An 18,620-nucleotide genomic window follows, 5' to 3' on the forward strand; every position below is an offset into this window, starting at 1 on the left:
GCAGGAGCAATTGGGGCAGATTCTGCTAGAGTTCCAGGGCAGTTTCGCCATGAAGGAGGAGGAGGTGGGCCGAACGCACCTGGTAGAACACGAGATCGATACCGGGGACTCGCGTCCCATCAAGTGTCGCCCGCGTCGACTCCCCAGCAGGCTTGCGACGAGGCAGTGCAGAGCATGCTGCAGGCAGACATCATCGAGCCCTCCGACAGCCCGTGGCAGCACCTGTAGTCATGGTCCCGAAGAAGACAGGTGGCTGGCGGCTGTGCTCAGACTACAGACCGGTGAACGGGGTCACCAAGAAGGACTCATACCCCCTGTAAGAGCCATTTAGGCACATTTATTTTGGTTTTGTGAGTCAATTGAATATTCTTTAATTTAACTTAAATGAGCTGATTAACTATGAATTATTATTATTATACTGTTTTTGTAACGTGTCATCTTGCTTATGGACAGCTCTAGTTTATGTGTTGTTATTATTTATACAAAGCAATAGTAGGGGCGTGCTCAGGTATAAATGACGCTGCCAGCATGACACAGCAGGAAGTCTAGAGAGGCAGTTGGAAAAAGTTTTTGACCGCACACATCCGTATGACCAATGGATCTTATTTGTTTATTTGTTTAAATACCGTGCAAATGTTGCACGTCGGCAGTGGGCCGCCAGTCTGATCTATTGAACCTCTCAATAAAGCACCAGAATGGAACGAGCAAGGTATCTGAGTTTTTGAATATACGCGAGTCAATACTCGAGCTCGCCTCCTAGACTAAGTGGCCTTTGAACATGGATTTCTTTGGACAATTGGCCACTACAAAAGTCAAAAACTTCCGACAACGTCGTGAGGATTACTAGCGTGTAGGAATTTACAATCACTGGAATTGTCAGATGTGGATCTGATCGTCGCTACTGGAGCTGCGGCAGAAACGAAGTGTATCTGATCGTGTTTGAGCAAAGGACCATTTGGATTATCCTCTACCGCCAACATGGACTACAGGCTGTCACGCTACTCTGCATGCCTTTCCGTTGGAGTTCGAGCCACAGCTGTTGTCTTTTGTTCAGCCAAACCAGCTGAATAATGTCGGAGGACAGCGCCACTGAGGGTGCGTTTACGGTCGACGCCCACAAGAGGGCAGCAAAACCAACAGAAAAGGCCATGGAGCAGCGGCTACAGCTCTGCATCAATGCAAGGAGAGGTAAATTAAGACAACTCACTGCCAAAATGAATGAAGTTGAGCTTTGAATGGGTAACACCTGTAACTTGATGGAAGTTATCTCAAAGATGAGACTTTTCAAGGTAATCTTTGAAGAGTTTAAAGACTGTAACTGCTCAGTTGTGCTTTTTATGGACGAAGAAGAAAAGAGCCATGATCAAGAGAGCTGGTTTGAGCCTAAATCTCAGAGGTTTCAGAACTTTATTAAAGAATCTGACGTGTGGATTAATTGTGAGGAGCATTGCAAAGAAATACCACAAGCCTGCATTGATGAGGTTTCTAATTTGGACAGTGTATCTGTGGTGTCAAGATCCAGTAGAGCTAGCAGGGCTTCATCTGCTTCAACAGCATCCTCAGCACAATTAAGAGAGGAAGTAAAGCGTGCAGCTTTGGAAGCCAAGGCTGCCTTGCTAAAGCAAAGTCAAGCCTTGGCAGTTAAGAAGGCACATCTTCGGGCTGAGAAAGAAGAGCTGAAAATGAAAACAGCTTTAGCAGTGTCAAATGCTAAAATTAAAATGTATGAACAGTATGACGCACAGGATAAGAGTGATGCAATGAACACGTATTTGGACAATGCAAACACACGGCAGAAAGAAGACACACAAGAGCAAGCGGGACACAGCTATCCACTAATCCCAAGCAGTCATGTAAACCCATCAGATAAGTCTATTTCAGCACCTGGAGCTAGACCTAAAGCACCAAAGGCTCTGGACTCAAGTACATTAGCCAGTGGGGCACATCAGCGACAAAGTGACTATGAAAATGACATATGCAAAGTAATCAAGAAGCAGACTGATATAACAGAAATGCTTGTGAAACATCAGCAGCTTGCCCTTCTCCCACAACGTGATATTCCTGTTTTTTATGGTGACTTGCTCGACTTCAGATCTTTTCTTAAGGCATTCCAACACACAGTCAGCTCCAGAACAGACAATGCTGCAGATAAGATGTACTTCCTGGAACAGTATACAAGAGGTGATCCCAAAGACATTGTAAAAAGCTGCCAGCATATGCCCCCCGACCGTGGTTTTCAGAGAGCCATGGACATGTTGGAAGACCGCTACGGCAACCCACTGAAGATTGCCACCGCTTTGATGGAAAAGGTGCTAAAATGGCCGCAAATAAAACCAGAGGACTCACAAGCACTCAACAAGTTTTCCCTATTCCTTTTAAATTGCAGAAACGCCCTGGAGGATGTGAATTATATGGAGGAGCTGGATAACCCTACAAATATGAGAGTTATCGTCTCGAAGTTACCCTATAAATTCATAGAAAGATGGAAGGTGCTGGCATTCAAGATCCAAGAAAGGAGCCAGAGAAGAGTGAGATTCAAAGACTTGGTCGACTTCGTGGACGAACAAGCCAAAATCCTGGCTGACCCTCTCTTTGGTGACCTGCAGGGATCTGCTGCCGAAGCGAAAAGCAGGAACGTTTTACAAATGGAGAAAAATACCAGGAGTGAAAGGATTAAAGGAAGCATCTTTGCAACCAGTGTGGCCACATCAACAGAGGAAGATAATTGCAAACCACTGACAGTAAATATCAGGACGTCAAGTAATGTTGCCTTCATGAAGCCATGTTTGTTCTGCAAAAAGGACCACGCACTATTGGAGTGCCATCAGATTGCAGAAAAACCTCATAAAGACGAGGTGGATTTTATATGGAAATCTGGACTATGTTTTGGATGCCTAGTTAAAGGGCACGTGAGTAAAGACTGCAAAAAGAGAATGACATGCCAAACATGTTCAGAAAGACACCCAAGCTTGCTGCACATTCACAGAAAAGACAATGTTTCCAATTATGCATGTGCAGAAAGCCAAAAGGTGGCCAGGTCAGACAACACAGCAGTTTCAAGTGCACTGGTGAGCTTAAACCAGGAGACTACTACCTGTGAAGGGGCCGGAGATAGATATGTTCTTGCTATTCTTCCAGTCTACATCAAAGCAAAGAAAGGAAGCAAGCTTGTGAAAACCTACGCCTTCGTGGACCCTGGGAGCTCGGCAACATTTTGCACAGACTCTTTAGCAAGGCAGCTAAACCTGCAGGGAAAAGGAGCGCAGCTTGTCCTAACAACAATGAGCTCAACCAAACAAGTGAAAAGTTCTCTTCTGAGAGATTTGGAGGTCTGTGGAATCAAAGAAGATAAGTTTATCAGCTTAAAAAAGGTGTTCACGCAAAAGAGCATCCCAGTAACAAAGGACCATATTCCTCTTCAGAAAGATATTGAAAAATGGCCACACCTTCAGGAAGTAGAGCTGCCGTGCATCGCCGCTGAGATAGGACTCCTAATTGGAAATGACGTGTATGAAGCTTTCGAGCTGTGGAAAGTCATTCACAGTCAGAACAACGGCCCATATGCCGTAAAGACGGTCCTTGGCTGGACTATTAACGGCCCACTTAAAGAACAAGGCAGTGAGCCAGAGGACGGTGAGCAGCACCAAGTCACAATCAACCGGATTGCAGTAGAGACTGTGGAAAGGCTACTCATACAGCAATACAATGCAGACTTTCCTGAGCAGTGCTACAGCGACAAACTGGAAATGTCACGAGAAGACAACAAATTCATCAGCTCTGTGTCCAGCTCAATCCACCATATGAAAGGACCAGCGATCCTAAAAGACCCAGACTACAAATGGCCTGAAAAACAGGACCGTGTGAAACTCCCTGAGGAGGACAATGAGGTGAGAAAACCTGTCTTCATGCACCGTATAGACGTTGTTGAAGGCATGGACGCATTGGACAAGCTAATGCACTACTATTCAAGCTGGTATCGTCTGAAAAGAGCCATCGCATGGATGCTCAGACTAAGAAAAGGTCTCCTGATTCTAGGTAAAAGACGTCAAGAATTGGAGGTGCGTATCCACAAAGACGACGAAGATTCAAACGGGCAAAGGGCCAAAACGAAAACGCAGCAGTATGAAGGCACCTTAAGCATGGGGCTCCTTACTGTGGAGGACTTAAACGAATCTGAGATGGAAATCGTCCGCTACTGTCAACGCCGCAGTTTCCCGGCAGAGATTTCTGCTCTAAAAAACGAAAAAACACTGGTCAAATGTAATAGTCCCATTCGGAGACTAGACCCAGTGCTGCTGGATGGCGTTCTGAGAGTTGGAGGTCGACTCAGTAAATCTGCTATGCCCGAAGAATCAAAGCACCCCATAATCATGCCCAACAACATGCATCCTACAACGCTGCTTCTGCAAGATATACACGAAAGAGTCGGACATTCAGGAAGAAACTACATGCTTTCCCGTCTGCGCCAGAGATTTTGGATTCCTGCTGCAAATTCAGCAGTAAGAAAAATCCTGTCTAGGTGTGTGACATGCAAAAGATTACAGGCAAAGAGTCACGGACAAAAGATGGCCGATTTACCTTCAGACAGACTGCTTCCAAACAAACCACCCTTCACCAATGTAGGTGTGGATTATTTTGGGCCTATAGAGGTCAAAAGAGGTCGCAGCATCGTTAAAAGATATGGAGTATTGTTTACATGTATGACTACCCGAGCCATACACCTAGAGGTTGCTCACACACTTGACACAGACTCCTGTATAAATGCTCTGCGTCGCTTCATGTGCAGAAGGGGCCAAGTGTCGCTTATGAGATCCGACAACAGCTCCAACCTAGTCAGCGCAGACAAAGAATTACGGGCTGCTATGCAGCAGTGGAATCAAGCCAAAATGCAGGAAGCTCTTGCTCAGAAAGCAATCCAGTGGATTTTCAACCCTCCTGCTGGACCTCACTTCGGTGGAGTATGGGAGAGGTAGGACTGAGCTGCAAGGATGACTGCTACACACGTCGCAGATGGAAGCAGACGCAGTACATATCAGACCTGTTCTGGAAAAGGTGGGTGCGTGAGTACCTGCCTGACCTACAGGAGCGTCAAAAATGGACTAAAGTGAAGCAGAATCTAGCACCAGGGCACATTGTCATGATCCTGGACGACAAAGCCCCTCGGAGCTCGTGGCTTCTGGGAAGAGTCGTGCAGACCATCACAGACTCTAAAGGGCTGGTTCGTAGAGTACTGGTTAAAGCAAAATCCAGTACTTTGGAGAGGCCTGTGGAAAGACTTTGCCTCATTTGTGAATAGGACACTTGATTTTGCCTTTAAAAATATATATACGTATTTTATGTACATTTTTTATATATTTAGTTTGTTTATTGAAAACCTATGTCAAGGTGAATTCCTCCCCCAAAAGTAAATGCAAACGTTGTTTGTTAGAAGTATAATTGAGCTATTATTAGCCATATATTTGTTTGGAAATGACTCTTGTGTTTATTATTAATTATAAGTCTTTCCGCCTTATAATTAGGGGCCGGAATTGTAAGAGCCATTTAGGCACATTTATTTTGGTTTTGTGAGTCAATTGAATATTCTTTAATTTAACTTAAATGAGCTGATTAACTATGAATTATTATTATTATACTGTTTTTGTAACGTGTCATCTTGCTTATGGACAGCTCTAGTTTATGTGTTGTTATTATTTATACAAAGCAATAGTAGGGGCGTGCTCAGGTATAAATGACGCTGCCAGCATGACACAGCAGGAAGTCTAGAGAGGCAGTTGGAAAAAGTTTTTGACCGCACACATCCGTATGACCAATGGATCTTATTTGTTTATTTGTTTTAAATACCGTGCAAATGTTGCACGTCGGCAGTGGGCCGCCAGTCTGATCTATTGAACCTCTCAATAAAGCACCAGAATGGAACGAGCAAGGTATCCGAGTTTTTGAATATACGCGAGTCAATACTCGAGCTCGCCTCCTAGACTAAGTGGCCTTTGAACATGGATTTCTTTGGACAATTGGCCACTACACCCCCTTCCCCGCATCGATGAGTCCCTGGACCTGGTCGCAGGGTCGTCGTGGTTCTCTTCCTTGGATCTCCGCAGCGGGTATTACCAAGTTCCTCTGGCACCAGAGGCCAGACCAAAAACGGCTTTCTGCACCGGCCGGGGACTATGGCAGTTCAAGGTCCTCAGTTTTGGGCTGTGTAATGCCCCGGCCACCTTTGTGCGGTTGATGGACAGGGTGCTGTCTGGGATTCCCCGCCAGCAGTGTTTGGTCTTCCTGGACGACATCCTGGTGCATGGCAGCTCGTTTGAGGCGGCCCTGGGATCTCTAAGAGTGGTGCTGGAGAGGATCAGAGCCGCTGGTTTGAAGCTACATCCAGACAAGTGTCATTTCCTGCAGAGAGAGGTCACTTTCCTGGGCCACAAAGTGGGGGGTGAGGGCATCGGCACCCTACAAGAGAAAGTGCAGGCGGTCGCAGGCTGGCCAAATCCTCGCAACCAGAAACAGCTGAAGAGTTTCCTGGGCCTGGCCTCGTACTACAGAAAGTTTGTACGGGGTTTTGCTTGCACTGCCGCACCCCTGTTCCAGCTGCTGCAGAAGGACAGAGCTTTCCTGTGGTCTGAGCAATGTCAAGCAGCGTTTGACAGCCTTCGGCGTGCCTTGAGTGAAGCCCCGGTTCTCGCCCCAGCCAACCCCGGGCTGCCGTTCACCCTGGACACAGACGCTAGCGGCGTTGGGGTGGGCGGAGTGCTCTCCCAGACTACACCAGAGGGGGAGCGGGTGGTGGCATACTTCAGCCGGGCATTCAACAAAGCAGAGCGACGATACTGCGTCACCCGCAGGGAACTTTTGGCAGTGGTGCTGTCCATCAGGCACTTTAAGTACTACCTATGTGGGCAGGCGTTCATGGTGAGGACGGATCACTCTGCATTACAGTGGCTCATGACGTTCAAAGAGCCAGAAGGGCAGGTCGCCAGGTGGCTAGAAGAGCTCCAAGCTTTCGACTTCAGGGTGGAGCACCGGGCTGGGGTGCGGCACACCAATGCAGACGCTCTCTCCCGCCGCCCGTGTGCCGCCGGCGGATGCCACTACTGCGAGAAGAGAGAGACTCGGGAAAAGGAGCTGCTGGAGGAGGACATCGTCTGTGCGGCAGCGTGGAAAGTGGAAGAGGTTATCTGCCGGGAGCTCCAGACAGTGGACGTGGCCGAGTGGAAGCAACAGCAGGAGCTGGACGTCGTTCTACAGCCTGTACTGCAGTGGGTTGAGTCGCAGCATCGGCCACAGTGGGAGGAAGTGGCAGTGCTCTCCAAAGCAACCAAGGGGCTGTGGTCTCAGTTTGAGGCTCTACGTCTGTGTCAGGGCGTACTACAGCGGGCGTGGAAGGAGCCAGCAACGGGGGAGAAGAGGTGGCAAGTGGTGGTCCCGAGGGGTCTGCAAGAGGTCGTACTCAAGGCCATGCATGGAACGGCAGGCTCTGGGCACTTTGGCGTCACTAAGACTCTCCGGCGCCTTCGTCAGGGCTGCTACTGGGGGCAGTGTCGGAGGGATGTCGAAGACTTTTGTCGCCGCTGTGATTCGTGTATGGCGCGGAAGGGCCCACCTGGTCGTTCCCATGCTCCGCTACAACAGTTTTCCGTGGGGGCTCCGATGGAGAGAGTAGCGGTTGATGTGGTGGGGCCTCTACCCTTGTCAAACAGGGGGAACCGCTACGTTCTCACGGCCATAGACTATTTCACAAAGTGGCCAGAGGCGTATGCTCTCCCTGACCAAGAAGCAGAGACAGTCGCAGATGCTTTGGTGGCCGGCATGGGGGGTTAAGAGAAGCACACCCACAACCAGAAACTTTTGTATGCTTTATTACAAAACAACATGACAAAAACAATACATGTTTTAAGTTCCACACTCACAAAACGAGGTGATGGTGGCAAGGTCCATCCCGTGAGGCTGAAATTAATTTCACATTCACATGTTCCAGTAACTGTGAAGGTGAACAGAGACCTGTCAGTTTCTTGCATGTTGAGATTTCCACACTGACACGTATCGTCCTGCTGAGCTGTGTGGCAGTGCAGGCAGGGACAGCCCCATCACTGGAGTCCGCCTGAAGGACTCTCTCCACGGTTCTCTGCTCTCTGACAGCCACATCGCTCTGCCTGAAGCCCAGGATTGATGCTGCATGACGGGACAGTCTGTGACTCAGTCCTATGGATCTGTGGACCTCTGGGATGTCAGCGGTGTGTCAGAGAGAGGAGCAGAAACACAGAGAAAGAGACAGAGGTGCTGAAAGATTCAAAGTGTCAGGAGAATGAGAGAGCAAACAACAACAGGAGTAAAGGAGAAAACAATATGGCTTTTCAATGTCTACACGTGTAGACACGTCATCTTTGATTTTTTTTTAAACATTTAAATTGCGCGACATCACAATCAGATTGGACTCTTCGTATTTACATTTTATATTATGACACATTTTTCAGCTGTGGCTCTCATCCTGAACGCCTCACAACACTGGTTTCTCCCGCACATGCTTAATAAACGTATATTTCTCATATATCTCTGTAGTCTCTCTTCATGCCACAGCTCCCGTTTAAAGGCATTTAGTAGTAGCCATTTTGCATCCGTCCTGGGACAGTTCAGTTTGTTCTGAGGATGCTAAATGGCGCATCAACTTTGACATCAACCTTTCATATTGAGCTTTCTTCACACTGAGCCAGTGGTGCTGGTAATTTAAACATGGGAAAGCTTGCCATCTCCTCCTCTAGTCCTTTTATTCCATCCCCCAACGCGTCCCCCAACCCCTCATCCACCTCATCCCCAGACTCCCTCATGTCCAGACTCCCCCTCTCCCCCGTCCTTCCATCCAGCAAATCTGCAGCTAAAATTTCAGAGGTGAGCTTCAGTCCGCTGTTGCTGGTGTTGCAGTTGGAGTACAGGGAGTTCCCGTGGCCATTGCTGGGGCTAATCAGGGTGCCGCTGTAACTATTGCCATGGTGACCACCATTCCCATTGTTGCTGAGGAGCGTTGTGGTCGTGTTGGAGGTCACCGTCCCGTTGCGTTTTTCCGTCAGCCTGAATCCATCGGACAGCAGGCTGGCGCTGCTCGGGGACTGGGGCGTGGCCGAGGAGCCCAGCAAGTCCCGCCCCTTCTCTGACGACAGCGAATTATCCGGCAGGTGGTGACCCTGGTGGACAATGCTGCGCCGACGGGTCAAGAAGTAGAGGAGGAACGCACCAAACGCTAAACCCAAGAAGAAGAAAAGGATGTAGATGGCCAGCACGTGGCGCCCCCCTGCTGTCACCACCACTCCTCCAGGATTAGGGCCTTCTAGAGTCAGTTGATAGGCTGCTCTGCGGCAGGGGGTCAGTTCTCTGACTCCTGGCCCTGCCTCCTGGAGAATAGCAACATGACACAGAAAAATATGACTTGTTTAATCTCGTAAACAGTTAAAACAGGTACTTTTAAACTCTGCAGTTTGCAGTTAACTGGGAGTCTTATAGCAGGATACACATTTAACAGGCTGAATATGCAAAGCTAAGTTTTGAATTTATGTTTTGCCTGTGTACCTGGCAGGTGCAAATGTAGTCTCCGAGGCTGTCCTCTGTGACCGTCACCTCCAGGTCAGAGTTGTGCTGCCGGGTGTGTCTGTGGGGGGGGTGCTCCCAGCTGCAGGGCCTGGGAGACAGCTGGACACATGGCAACAGGAGACGCAGACCAAGAGACACTCGCAACTCCCTCATGGACGGACTGCAACGCCCTGGAGGAGACGACACGCAGGGAGCAGAAGAGAAACACACAAGGAGAATATGTTAATGTTACACAGGCTTGACATTTTTTTGCACTTTTTCTATTGTTATCTTTGCCAAAATTACACTGTAGCTTTTTGAATAAAAAATCAAATCACGCTTACCCTCCTCTTTATCACACTTTCTCAAAGCGTTGTCAACCACATCACCTGGACCAGGCCTGGACACACAGAAAACTGTTTATTTTTTACACATAACCAAACCATTTTCCAACCCAATACTGTTGCTGTCTGCCTTTATTTTTACATTTGGAAGATTTCCAGTTTTATATTCTAGTAGTACTCACTCTGCAGTGGTGGGCCTGCAGGCGGCCTCCTCTGTGCTCCAATCACAGCCCAGCCCTCTGGCTCTGGCACACTCTTTACAGTCGGAGTACAGAGCGCAGCCTTCAGCCTGGACCCGAGCCAGAGACAGGGGGCTGCCCACCAGAGCCAGACCCTGCAAACAAATGGAGACATTACAGAACCACTGAGCTGCAAAACAGAGCAGATGGAAATATGCAGCATGTGTGTGAAGAACTGTGCCAATACCTGGTGCAGTAAGATGTTGTTGACGGGCTCCTGTGAGCTGAACAGAGGAATCTCCTGCAGCAAGGTGGCGTTCTGTCCCACTACCGCCACCCGGTGGAGCTCTCCTCGATCTGCAGCACACAAACACAGAGGTTTGAGTTCATTTCTTCATGCTTTCTGTCTTTTTTACTGCCTCCTTTCTTCTGAACCCTTCCTCCCTCGCCTCACCTGTTCCGAGGTGCAGCACTGCTCCCTTCTGCCTTTCTCCGCCTCCCATCTGCGTTACAGCCAGCTTGGTGTATCTGACTCCCTTGCGGACCAGTAGAGGTGCTGCAGTAACGCTGTTCTCCATCAGCGGGTGGTCCCTCACAAAAGTCAACACCTTGTCGGGAAGTTTCAGGGAGGACTCGTAGCCCTCGGCCTTCAAAGCGTTGTTCAGACACTAACAAATGTAGAGGGAAGGATAGAAAAAGTCTGAGTTATTTGTATATAATGAAAGGTATTTTATGAAGTAGAGATGCTGAGTACATATGCAGTAGTTGTGTGGTTGAACAGTTTAGTACCTGTCCAGGTCTTGGTGTGGGGACAGGTTCAGGGTTGATCCAGTCGCAGGTCTTCTTCAGCTCTTTAAAAGGGCCGTCCATCACTTTGCTGATTTCAGCCAGACTGAAAACACACACTGCTGACAACTCCTCATGCTCCCTATGAAGAAGACAAATACATGTTCACATTTTAGGCTATGCTTCTGTTACATTTGGAGGGAAAAGGTGAAATGAAGTTGTTTGATATGAAAAGAATAGTTGACATTTTGGGAAAAACACTTTCCATTTCTTAGTGAGAGATATCTGAGAATATGTCTCACACTGTACAGTAAGCGGTTAGTTAGCTTAGCTTAGCATAAAGACAGGAAACACTGCAATCTCTGCTCCCTCTGCCTCCCTACAAAATCTACTTTCTCTCCTTTAATAGCTGACAGTTAATTGTCAATGACGCAACCTAAAATGAAAAACTACATTATCAATTACATTATTTAAATTAAAAGTTAAAAGAAGCTCTGTTTTCCCCTGCCTGCTCCTCAGCTTACCACTGGGAGGTGAACAGTCCGTAGAACTGAGTGCTGCTGGGGTCTCCCGGAGTGTGTTGCGTGGTGAAGACGTCAGTGAGGATGTTGTAGCGCTGCCCGGTCGGTCGGTCCTCACACACCAGCTGCGCCTTGAGGAAAGTGGTCCAGCGCCGCTGCAGGGTCTTCATCCCTCCCACATCAGACTGAACAGACAGTGGGAGAAGACGAGGAATGAGGCAATTGATCGATCAATCAATCGGTCAATGTATCACTCAATTGAATCGCGATGGGTTACCTTGCAGACTCGTGCCACCCTGGGAACTTTGACTTTGGTGTAGAGGTCGTACTCTTTGGCCACCTCCGTGAAGAAGAAGTAGATTTTGTCGTCGTCCCCTATCGGGTTGTTTTCTGCAGACTCCTCTATGAAGGCTGAGCTCACAAACTCTGGGTCTGAGAAACACACACACACACACACACACACACACACACACACACACACACACACACACACACACACACACACACACACACACACACACACACACACACACACACACACACACACACACACAATTAGACTTTTCTCCTGTGGGAAATATGACCGTGGCAATTTGAAGTGGCAGTGTGTCACTGTGTGTCCTATGGGCTTTCAGTGTGTCTCACCACTCAGCCAGTTGATGGATCGCTCAGTTCGGATGCGCTCCTGCTCAGTGCCCGTTGCCCGGGAGATGTCGAATAACGTTCCCAGGAAGTTACTGGTGGCTGCTGTGTAAAGGGTACCACCTAGACACAAGAGAGAGGAAGTAAATTAGTTTTCCCTCAGATTAGCCTGATATTAAAGCAGATTATTGAGTGTAACATTCAGTGGTACTGACTCACCTGCCATGACAGCTGTGTAATGCTGACTGGGCTCAAAGGGACACTTCCCCTTCCCTGTCTCCATCTTCACTCCTCCATCCTCAACTTTCTCCAGGGTGAAGGAGGTGATCTCCTGCAGGACGACAAGAGTAGGAATAGTTAGAACTACAACAGGGAAATATCAAATAAATAATTATATTGTAGATAATATTTTTTCACAGCTGTCTTTTGTTTGTTATGTCCTCCATCTTTTTACAGTGAGTTAAATATTTTGAGTTTCGTCTGATTGTCTGCGTAAAATGTCACAATAAACTACTGTTGACTTGCACTTCACAATTTTCTTTGTACTGAGTGTGACAGTGGAGCCTAAAAAAATAATACGTTTGCATAGTAGGATAGCTATATATATTGTTGTGTGTGATTATGTACTCTTCTGCCTGTCCCCTTGGTGAAGGATTTTGGTGTGAATGAGTGTGGGAACTTGTCACAGAGATTCATTTGCAGCTATCAATGCCCATAATGAAGGTGCAAGGTACAGAGACATGCAAGCGGACACACACACCAGTTTGGAGTTATAGCACAGTGCAGCGGTCTGACAGATCCTCAGGCACAGATCTGCCTGATAAAGTCTCCTTCAAATATGAATTCATACATGCAGAAAGGGACTAACACAAACACACACTTTACAAAACACACAGAAAAAACGGACCAGGAAGGCACACTGGGGGTCGAAGGCGTAGGTGCCACACACGTAGATGCGTCCATCGCCCAGAAACTCCAGCAGACGGATGTAGTTATTACAGTCAACCTGCAGGGGGAGACAAACACCCAGGAATACTATTAGTAACATCCGGATTTAACTTTATGAAGATTTTAAATAACATGAAATAAAAAAAAATTGTAATAATTGTAAGACAAATAAGTGATGTATTTATTGAATTTATACATTTAAATACAAATACGTATTATAAATATTTATAATCGAATATATATATATATATTTATGAATAGTCAAAATAATTGTAATATTATCATCTGTAGCCTAAATTTGCTTATTTACCCAGTGTAGGGGAATACAAAGAGAGGTTAAAATATATAACTGCATTATTCTTTAAATTGATATTGATATTGTGATTTCTAGTTTTAAAACAAAAATAATATTTATTTTCCCCGTGAACAGAAGTATTAACCACACTGAGCTGTAGGACAAAGGTTGCAGTAGATTCTGAGAGCAGCTGGAGTATTAATGAATGTGATTGGAAATAGGAGACCCCCACTGATGGGAGGGACACTTGAGACCCCCTTTGCTACCAGCAGAGACCATCCATACTTACTCACACTAACATGCATGCAAACAGCCTCATTTTCATTCATTAATGACCCATAAATATTCACATATGCAGTCCTTGTAGGTCTCATAAATACACAACATAGATGATGTATTTGTTGAGCTCTCCTCTGTGTACACACACATGTTGAGTCCGCAGAGAGTATGGAAAAACACCTCCATTGTTCCTCCCGAGTCAGCATGAAACCATGACGCAGGCAGTTTTTAGTGAGCGTCTGCGTGTGTACCATCTTGGATGAGCTCCAGGCCTGAGTCACATTCACCCCCGGGACCTGATCCTCTCTGATGGCAAAATTATGACACCCAAATCAGCCCCCCCCCCACCCACCATGCCACCACCCTGTCCCCCGAGACAGATGCAGGGCCAGAGACGAAGAGAGCTCAGGATGACAACAATGGGATCAGTTTGGGATTAGATATTTCATTGGTCCGAATTAACCTCATTCATACTAATAAAATGAATTCACAATCTGGCATGGATTGAATCAAATGACTCTATTCTGTTCAAGTCTTTTATATGTCAGTGTGTTGGAGATTATAATTAGAAATCCTTGTATTTATTATGTTAAAAGCTCTCCTTTTCTCCAAGAGGTACGTACTCCTCATCTATAACCATATCAAGAAAACTGCCTGGTGTTACTCTCTTCCTGGTGTGTTGTTAGGCAACTGTTTGCTAAGACTTTAGCTAAATCCACTTATTATCATGTGTGAATGATTTGTTTAAAGGCTGTCGGGCTGCCCTGAAGTGGCCCAAAATATCAAAATGGAATAATAAAATAATAATAAAAAGTGCAGGTGGATAAGCTCCTCTCTTTGTGTTGCAACAAAACCAAAAGTGTTTTATTTCTGTATGTTAACCTTTACACAGAGTCTTTCTACAATCAAATTGTCATCATTCATTACACCCAGAGTGTACAAGAATATTATTGGGCTGTGCGTCAATCAGTCCAAACCTATTACCACTGTAGGTATTGAAAGGCAGCACACACCCGGACATATTCTCCAATCAACACCCAGTAATAACAACAGATGAGTCAACAATGGTTTGAGCTAACTTTGGTCTAGCCTTCCTTTATAGTTTCACAAGAGACATGTATGAGATGCCTTGCTCTGCCTTATGATCAATGTTGACAGCAAAGTACTATTTTATCTTTTGCAACATTGCAGATGTCCTACGCTGCGTAACATCCTGCTGAGCTACTGAGCATTGTGCAACCCTGCCAACTTACCCTGATGTGTGTCACTCACCCACTCACTCACACACACACACACACACACACACACACACACACACACACACACACACACACACACACACACACACACACACATCTCTATGGGTGCAATTCAAGGTAGTTTCTTGTTGAGTCTAGTTTCTTGTCTCCTGCTCTGTATTTCTCTCTTTCTTTGTCTTGCAACAATGCTCCTCATCCTTCCTTATTCACTCACTTGTCTAGCGTCCCTCCACTTCCTGTTTCCTTCCCTCTCTCCACTTATTTGTAATCCTTCTGACTCACATGTAATCTTGTAATCAATGTCTTCTCAGAAAACACCCAGCCCTTCTCTTTCCGGCCTTCATCAGTCGTTCACCTCAACAGAAAGCTCATTATGATTGTACAAAATGGGTCAAACCAAATTGCACTTCCCTCTGTTAATACTGATAATAGGAGGCTACATTTTCAGCCCAATTCTCTTCCAAAACTTTCAGTGTATGATTCGTTTACTGTAAGCTATTTGGTTGATGTCCTATTGTAGTCCCAGCATAATGAAATGTACAGCTTGAGTGTACAGTACGCTCTATTTAATCAGTTTCCATACACAGATACTGGGCATATGTGACTACAGATACACCCCTCTGACACCCATTCTGTATCGCACGCACGCACGCACGCACGCGCACACACACACACACACACACACACACACACACACACACACACACACACACACACACACACACACACACACACACACACACACACACACACACACACACACACACACACACACACACACACACACACACACACACACACACACACACACACACACACACACACACACACACACACACACACACACACACACACACACACACACACACACACGTTGGAGCATAACATATAGGCCCATGACATCACACGTTTCAAATCTCTATGGGCTACTTGTATTGAGTAAATTATTCCTAAAATGAATAATATTTCAGAGGGTCATCAAGTTTCAGGACACAAACATTGTGCACAAAATTGTAAAAATGATCTAGGCATCACTTAGCCAAACAACCTTTGACTTTAAGAACTGAACCTTATGTTACATGAAGAAGGCGTGTGAGGGGAAAACACACACGCGGCTCTCACCTCAGTTTTTCCCTTTGCTACACAAGACCTCCTCTTCTCCTCCGGCACATCCCAAACAATCTGAAATGAGAGGAGAGAGAAACAGAAGTGGGTAAGGCCTGCTCATTGCTCATCAAAGGCTGATTAGTAATCAGTGTTTAGACTCATCACAGCACTCGCACAAAGAGCCCTTTTTCAGTGGTGGACATCTCTTGAAGGAAGTAAATAGGATATATGATATCTAAAGGCCAAACCTGACCCCGCATCTTTTGTTTATTTCCCTCTGATCCCCCATTAGTATTGAGAACCATTAAAGGACATTTATTTTTCATTTCTTGCACAGAGTTGACCAGTAGGAAGCCAAAGCAAGGAGCAATTTAGCTTAGCTTACTGTAGCATGAACTGGAGGACAGGAAGCGGAGGGAACAGCTTGAGTTTTTCCAAATGTAGAAAATAAACCAGACCCTTTAAAGATGACTTATCAAGCTATTAAAGCCTAACTTCATATTAAGCATACAGCATTGAGTGGTATTGATCTTCTCATCCAAATATTTGTATCTCCAGAAATGTTTAATGTACCTTTTACTCTCCGTTCCTGGTTCCTGACAATTCGTCAGCCTAATATGAACCTATGTGATCCTCCAAATCAGTTCAACATTGTTGATAATATAATATGACATGTATTGACCCCTCACTAGCACACATGCTTCCTACCTTTCGGGGCACTTGGTTCAGGTTGTTGGTGTCCACAGATAGGATGGCATCCCTGGCTCCGAGGAACAGCACGCCCGACGAGCGGTCCAGCAGGAAGGTGCTGAAGTTCCCCACATCCTGGAACTTATGCGGACCAAGTATGTTGTCTGTGGACCAAGAGAAAGAGAGGGGGTGAGATTTCCAGGATGAAAGAGAAGTCAATGTTGCCGTCAAACATCACAAAATAATGCACTGAGAGAGCTGGGGACGACAAGAGCTTTAGTAGTACTTTCTTTGGCCATGTAAGAGTAAATGGTTGACGAGATTAATCCCCACCATATTCCCAGAAAGAGGTTCAAAGAGATAAAGAGATGAGGGATGAGAGTAACCCTTGTTTCACCCTGGTCTCTCTCACAATCACTACAGATTAACTCCTCTAATCCGTCTCCGTCTTTATTTTCTCTGTTTTTGAGGGTTTTCTGTGTCACAACTAACACCCACTCGACTCTGTTTCTCTTCATCCATCATCTTTCCTCTAGGTTTCCATCCATCTGCCTTAATGTTTCACACATGTAGAATGAAATCCACTGCTGAAGATAAATACAAAAAAAGCATAATATTGACTAAATAATGCAATCATCTTTTACATTACACATGATGTGTAATCTCAGAAACAAAATGTTTTAAATCTCAAAACTATCCCATTAATTCAATCACGAAAGCAAGAGCGAAACCTTCTCTATCATCCACTACAGTTCAAATCAATGTGTGTGTGTGTGTGTGTGTGTGTTCGTGTCTCAGCTTCTCAGAGGAAAGAGCACAGCTGTGGACTGAACTTCAGTGGAGTGCTAGTGAGAGAGCAAGAGTGTGTGTGTGTGTGTGTGTGTGTGTGTGTGTGTGTGTGTATGTGTGTGTGTGTGTGTGTGTGTGTGTGTGTATAAAGGATTTCGCAGTTTTTTTTTAAGTCCCAGCCCTTTGTTGACCGTCATCAAAAAACACCAGACATATTCAGAAAAAGAACATAAAATTCAAAAAATGGATCTAGTTATTGGTTTCTGAGTTGTACTACTTCCCAGTCAAATACACACACACACACACACACACACACACACACACACACACACACACACACACACACACACACACACACACACACACACACACACACACACACACACACACACACACACACACACACACACACACACACACACACACACACACACCCCTAGCACACACTGCAAACTGACAGATGAGGTAATCGTGGATAGATGAATAACTAATGCTAATAAATGACGCCTAATTCAACCTCAAACGAAGAAACAGGAGCTATGGACTATAACACATTACTCACCACACTATTACTCAGTGTATTTGCACAATCCAACACTATGGGGCATGACCGATGATAGTAACAAGCCTACAATTAACACAAACAAAGGCAGACTCACAAATGAAAATAAGATAAAGTGTTAATCATCAATTGCACAAATGTGGTGTAAACTAAGGTGTATTTCATGTCTAACAAAGTACAAATTAATCATTGTTTGTTATATTACAGTAGAATCAAATGGCATCAAAACCCAGTCAAATCAGCTGAAATCTCAAGCTACACGGATGGATCTATGGAACAGTTCAAACTATTGATTCAGATAATGTACGTCTGTTTTAGTTTATGCTTCTGAATTTATGATGCTGAAGTTCTTAGCTAACATGCTAACAACTTAGTTCTGAGAAATCACTAACAAAGCTTTTAACATAATATGTTGTTGCTGTGTGTCACATCATATGTTGGTTAAGATATTTTAACCTTTGTCTCTTAAGCAGCCATATTATCCTCTATAAAACACATGTACACACTCTATTTCCATTAATGGTAGATCGGAAACAGATCTCTGATGGCCTTTTCTAACTCGCCTAATAATTCAGAGAAAAGGAGAGAACAAAAACACACACCCCCTGTATTATTCTGCATGTAGAGATGATGAAGTGATGTAACACAATCATAGAGGAGA

At 45.6% G+C, this 18,620-nt stretch overlaps 1 protein-coding gene across 2 annotated transcripts in view; it reads right to left on the bottom strand.

The window, feature by feature from the left end:
- Positions 1-7,840: 7,840 nt before the first annotated feature.
- Positions 7,841-18,620, bottom strand: part of sema4f (sema domain, immunoglobulin domain (Ig), transmembrane domain (TM) and short cytoplasmic domain, (semaphorin) 4F) — a 54,641-nt gene continuing 43,861 nt past the window's right edge. For both annotated transcript variants that reach the window (XM_071206559.1, XM_034106292.2), the window contains 14 exons: positions 16,627-16,772; positions 15,934-15,993; positions 12,938-13,036; positions 12,250-12,361; positions 12,034-12,153; positions 11,666-11,820; positions 11,392-11,573; positions 10,871-11,009; positions 10,536-10,749; positions 10,329-10,438; positions 10,085-10,236; positions 9,903-9,958; positions 9,559-9,749; positions 7,841-9,383 (listed from right to left, as the gene is read on the bottom strand). In XM_071206559.1, the coding sequence (XP_071062660.1) occupies positions 8,679-9,383; positions 9,559-9,749; positions 9,903-9,958; positions 10,085-10,236; positions 10,329-10,438; positions 10,536-10,749; positions 10,871-11,009; positions 11,392-11,573; positions 11,666-11,820; positions 12,034-12,153; positions 12,250-12,361; positions 12,938-13,036; positions 15,934-15,993; positions 16,627-16,772 (2,441 nt within the window). In that variant the 3' untranslated portion in view covers positions 7,841-8,678. The remainder of the gene's footprint in view (positions 9,384-9,558; positions 9,750-9,902; positions 9,959-10,084; positions 10,237-10,328; positions 10,439-10,535; positions 10,750-10,870; positions 11,010-11,391; positions 11,574-11,665; positions 11,821-12,033; positions 12,154-12,249; positions 12,362-12,937; positions 13,037-15,933; positions 15,994-16,626; positions 16,773-18,620) is intronic.

The sequence above is a fragment of the Pseudochaenichthys georgianus genome, chromosome 18 (assembly GCF_902827115.2).
Source record: "Pseudochaenichthys georgianus chromosome 18, fPseGeo1.2, whole genome shotgun sequence".
NCBI lineage: Eukaryota > Metazoa > Chordata > Actinopteri > Perciformes > Channichthyidae > Pseudochaenichthys > Pseudochaenichthys georgianus.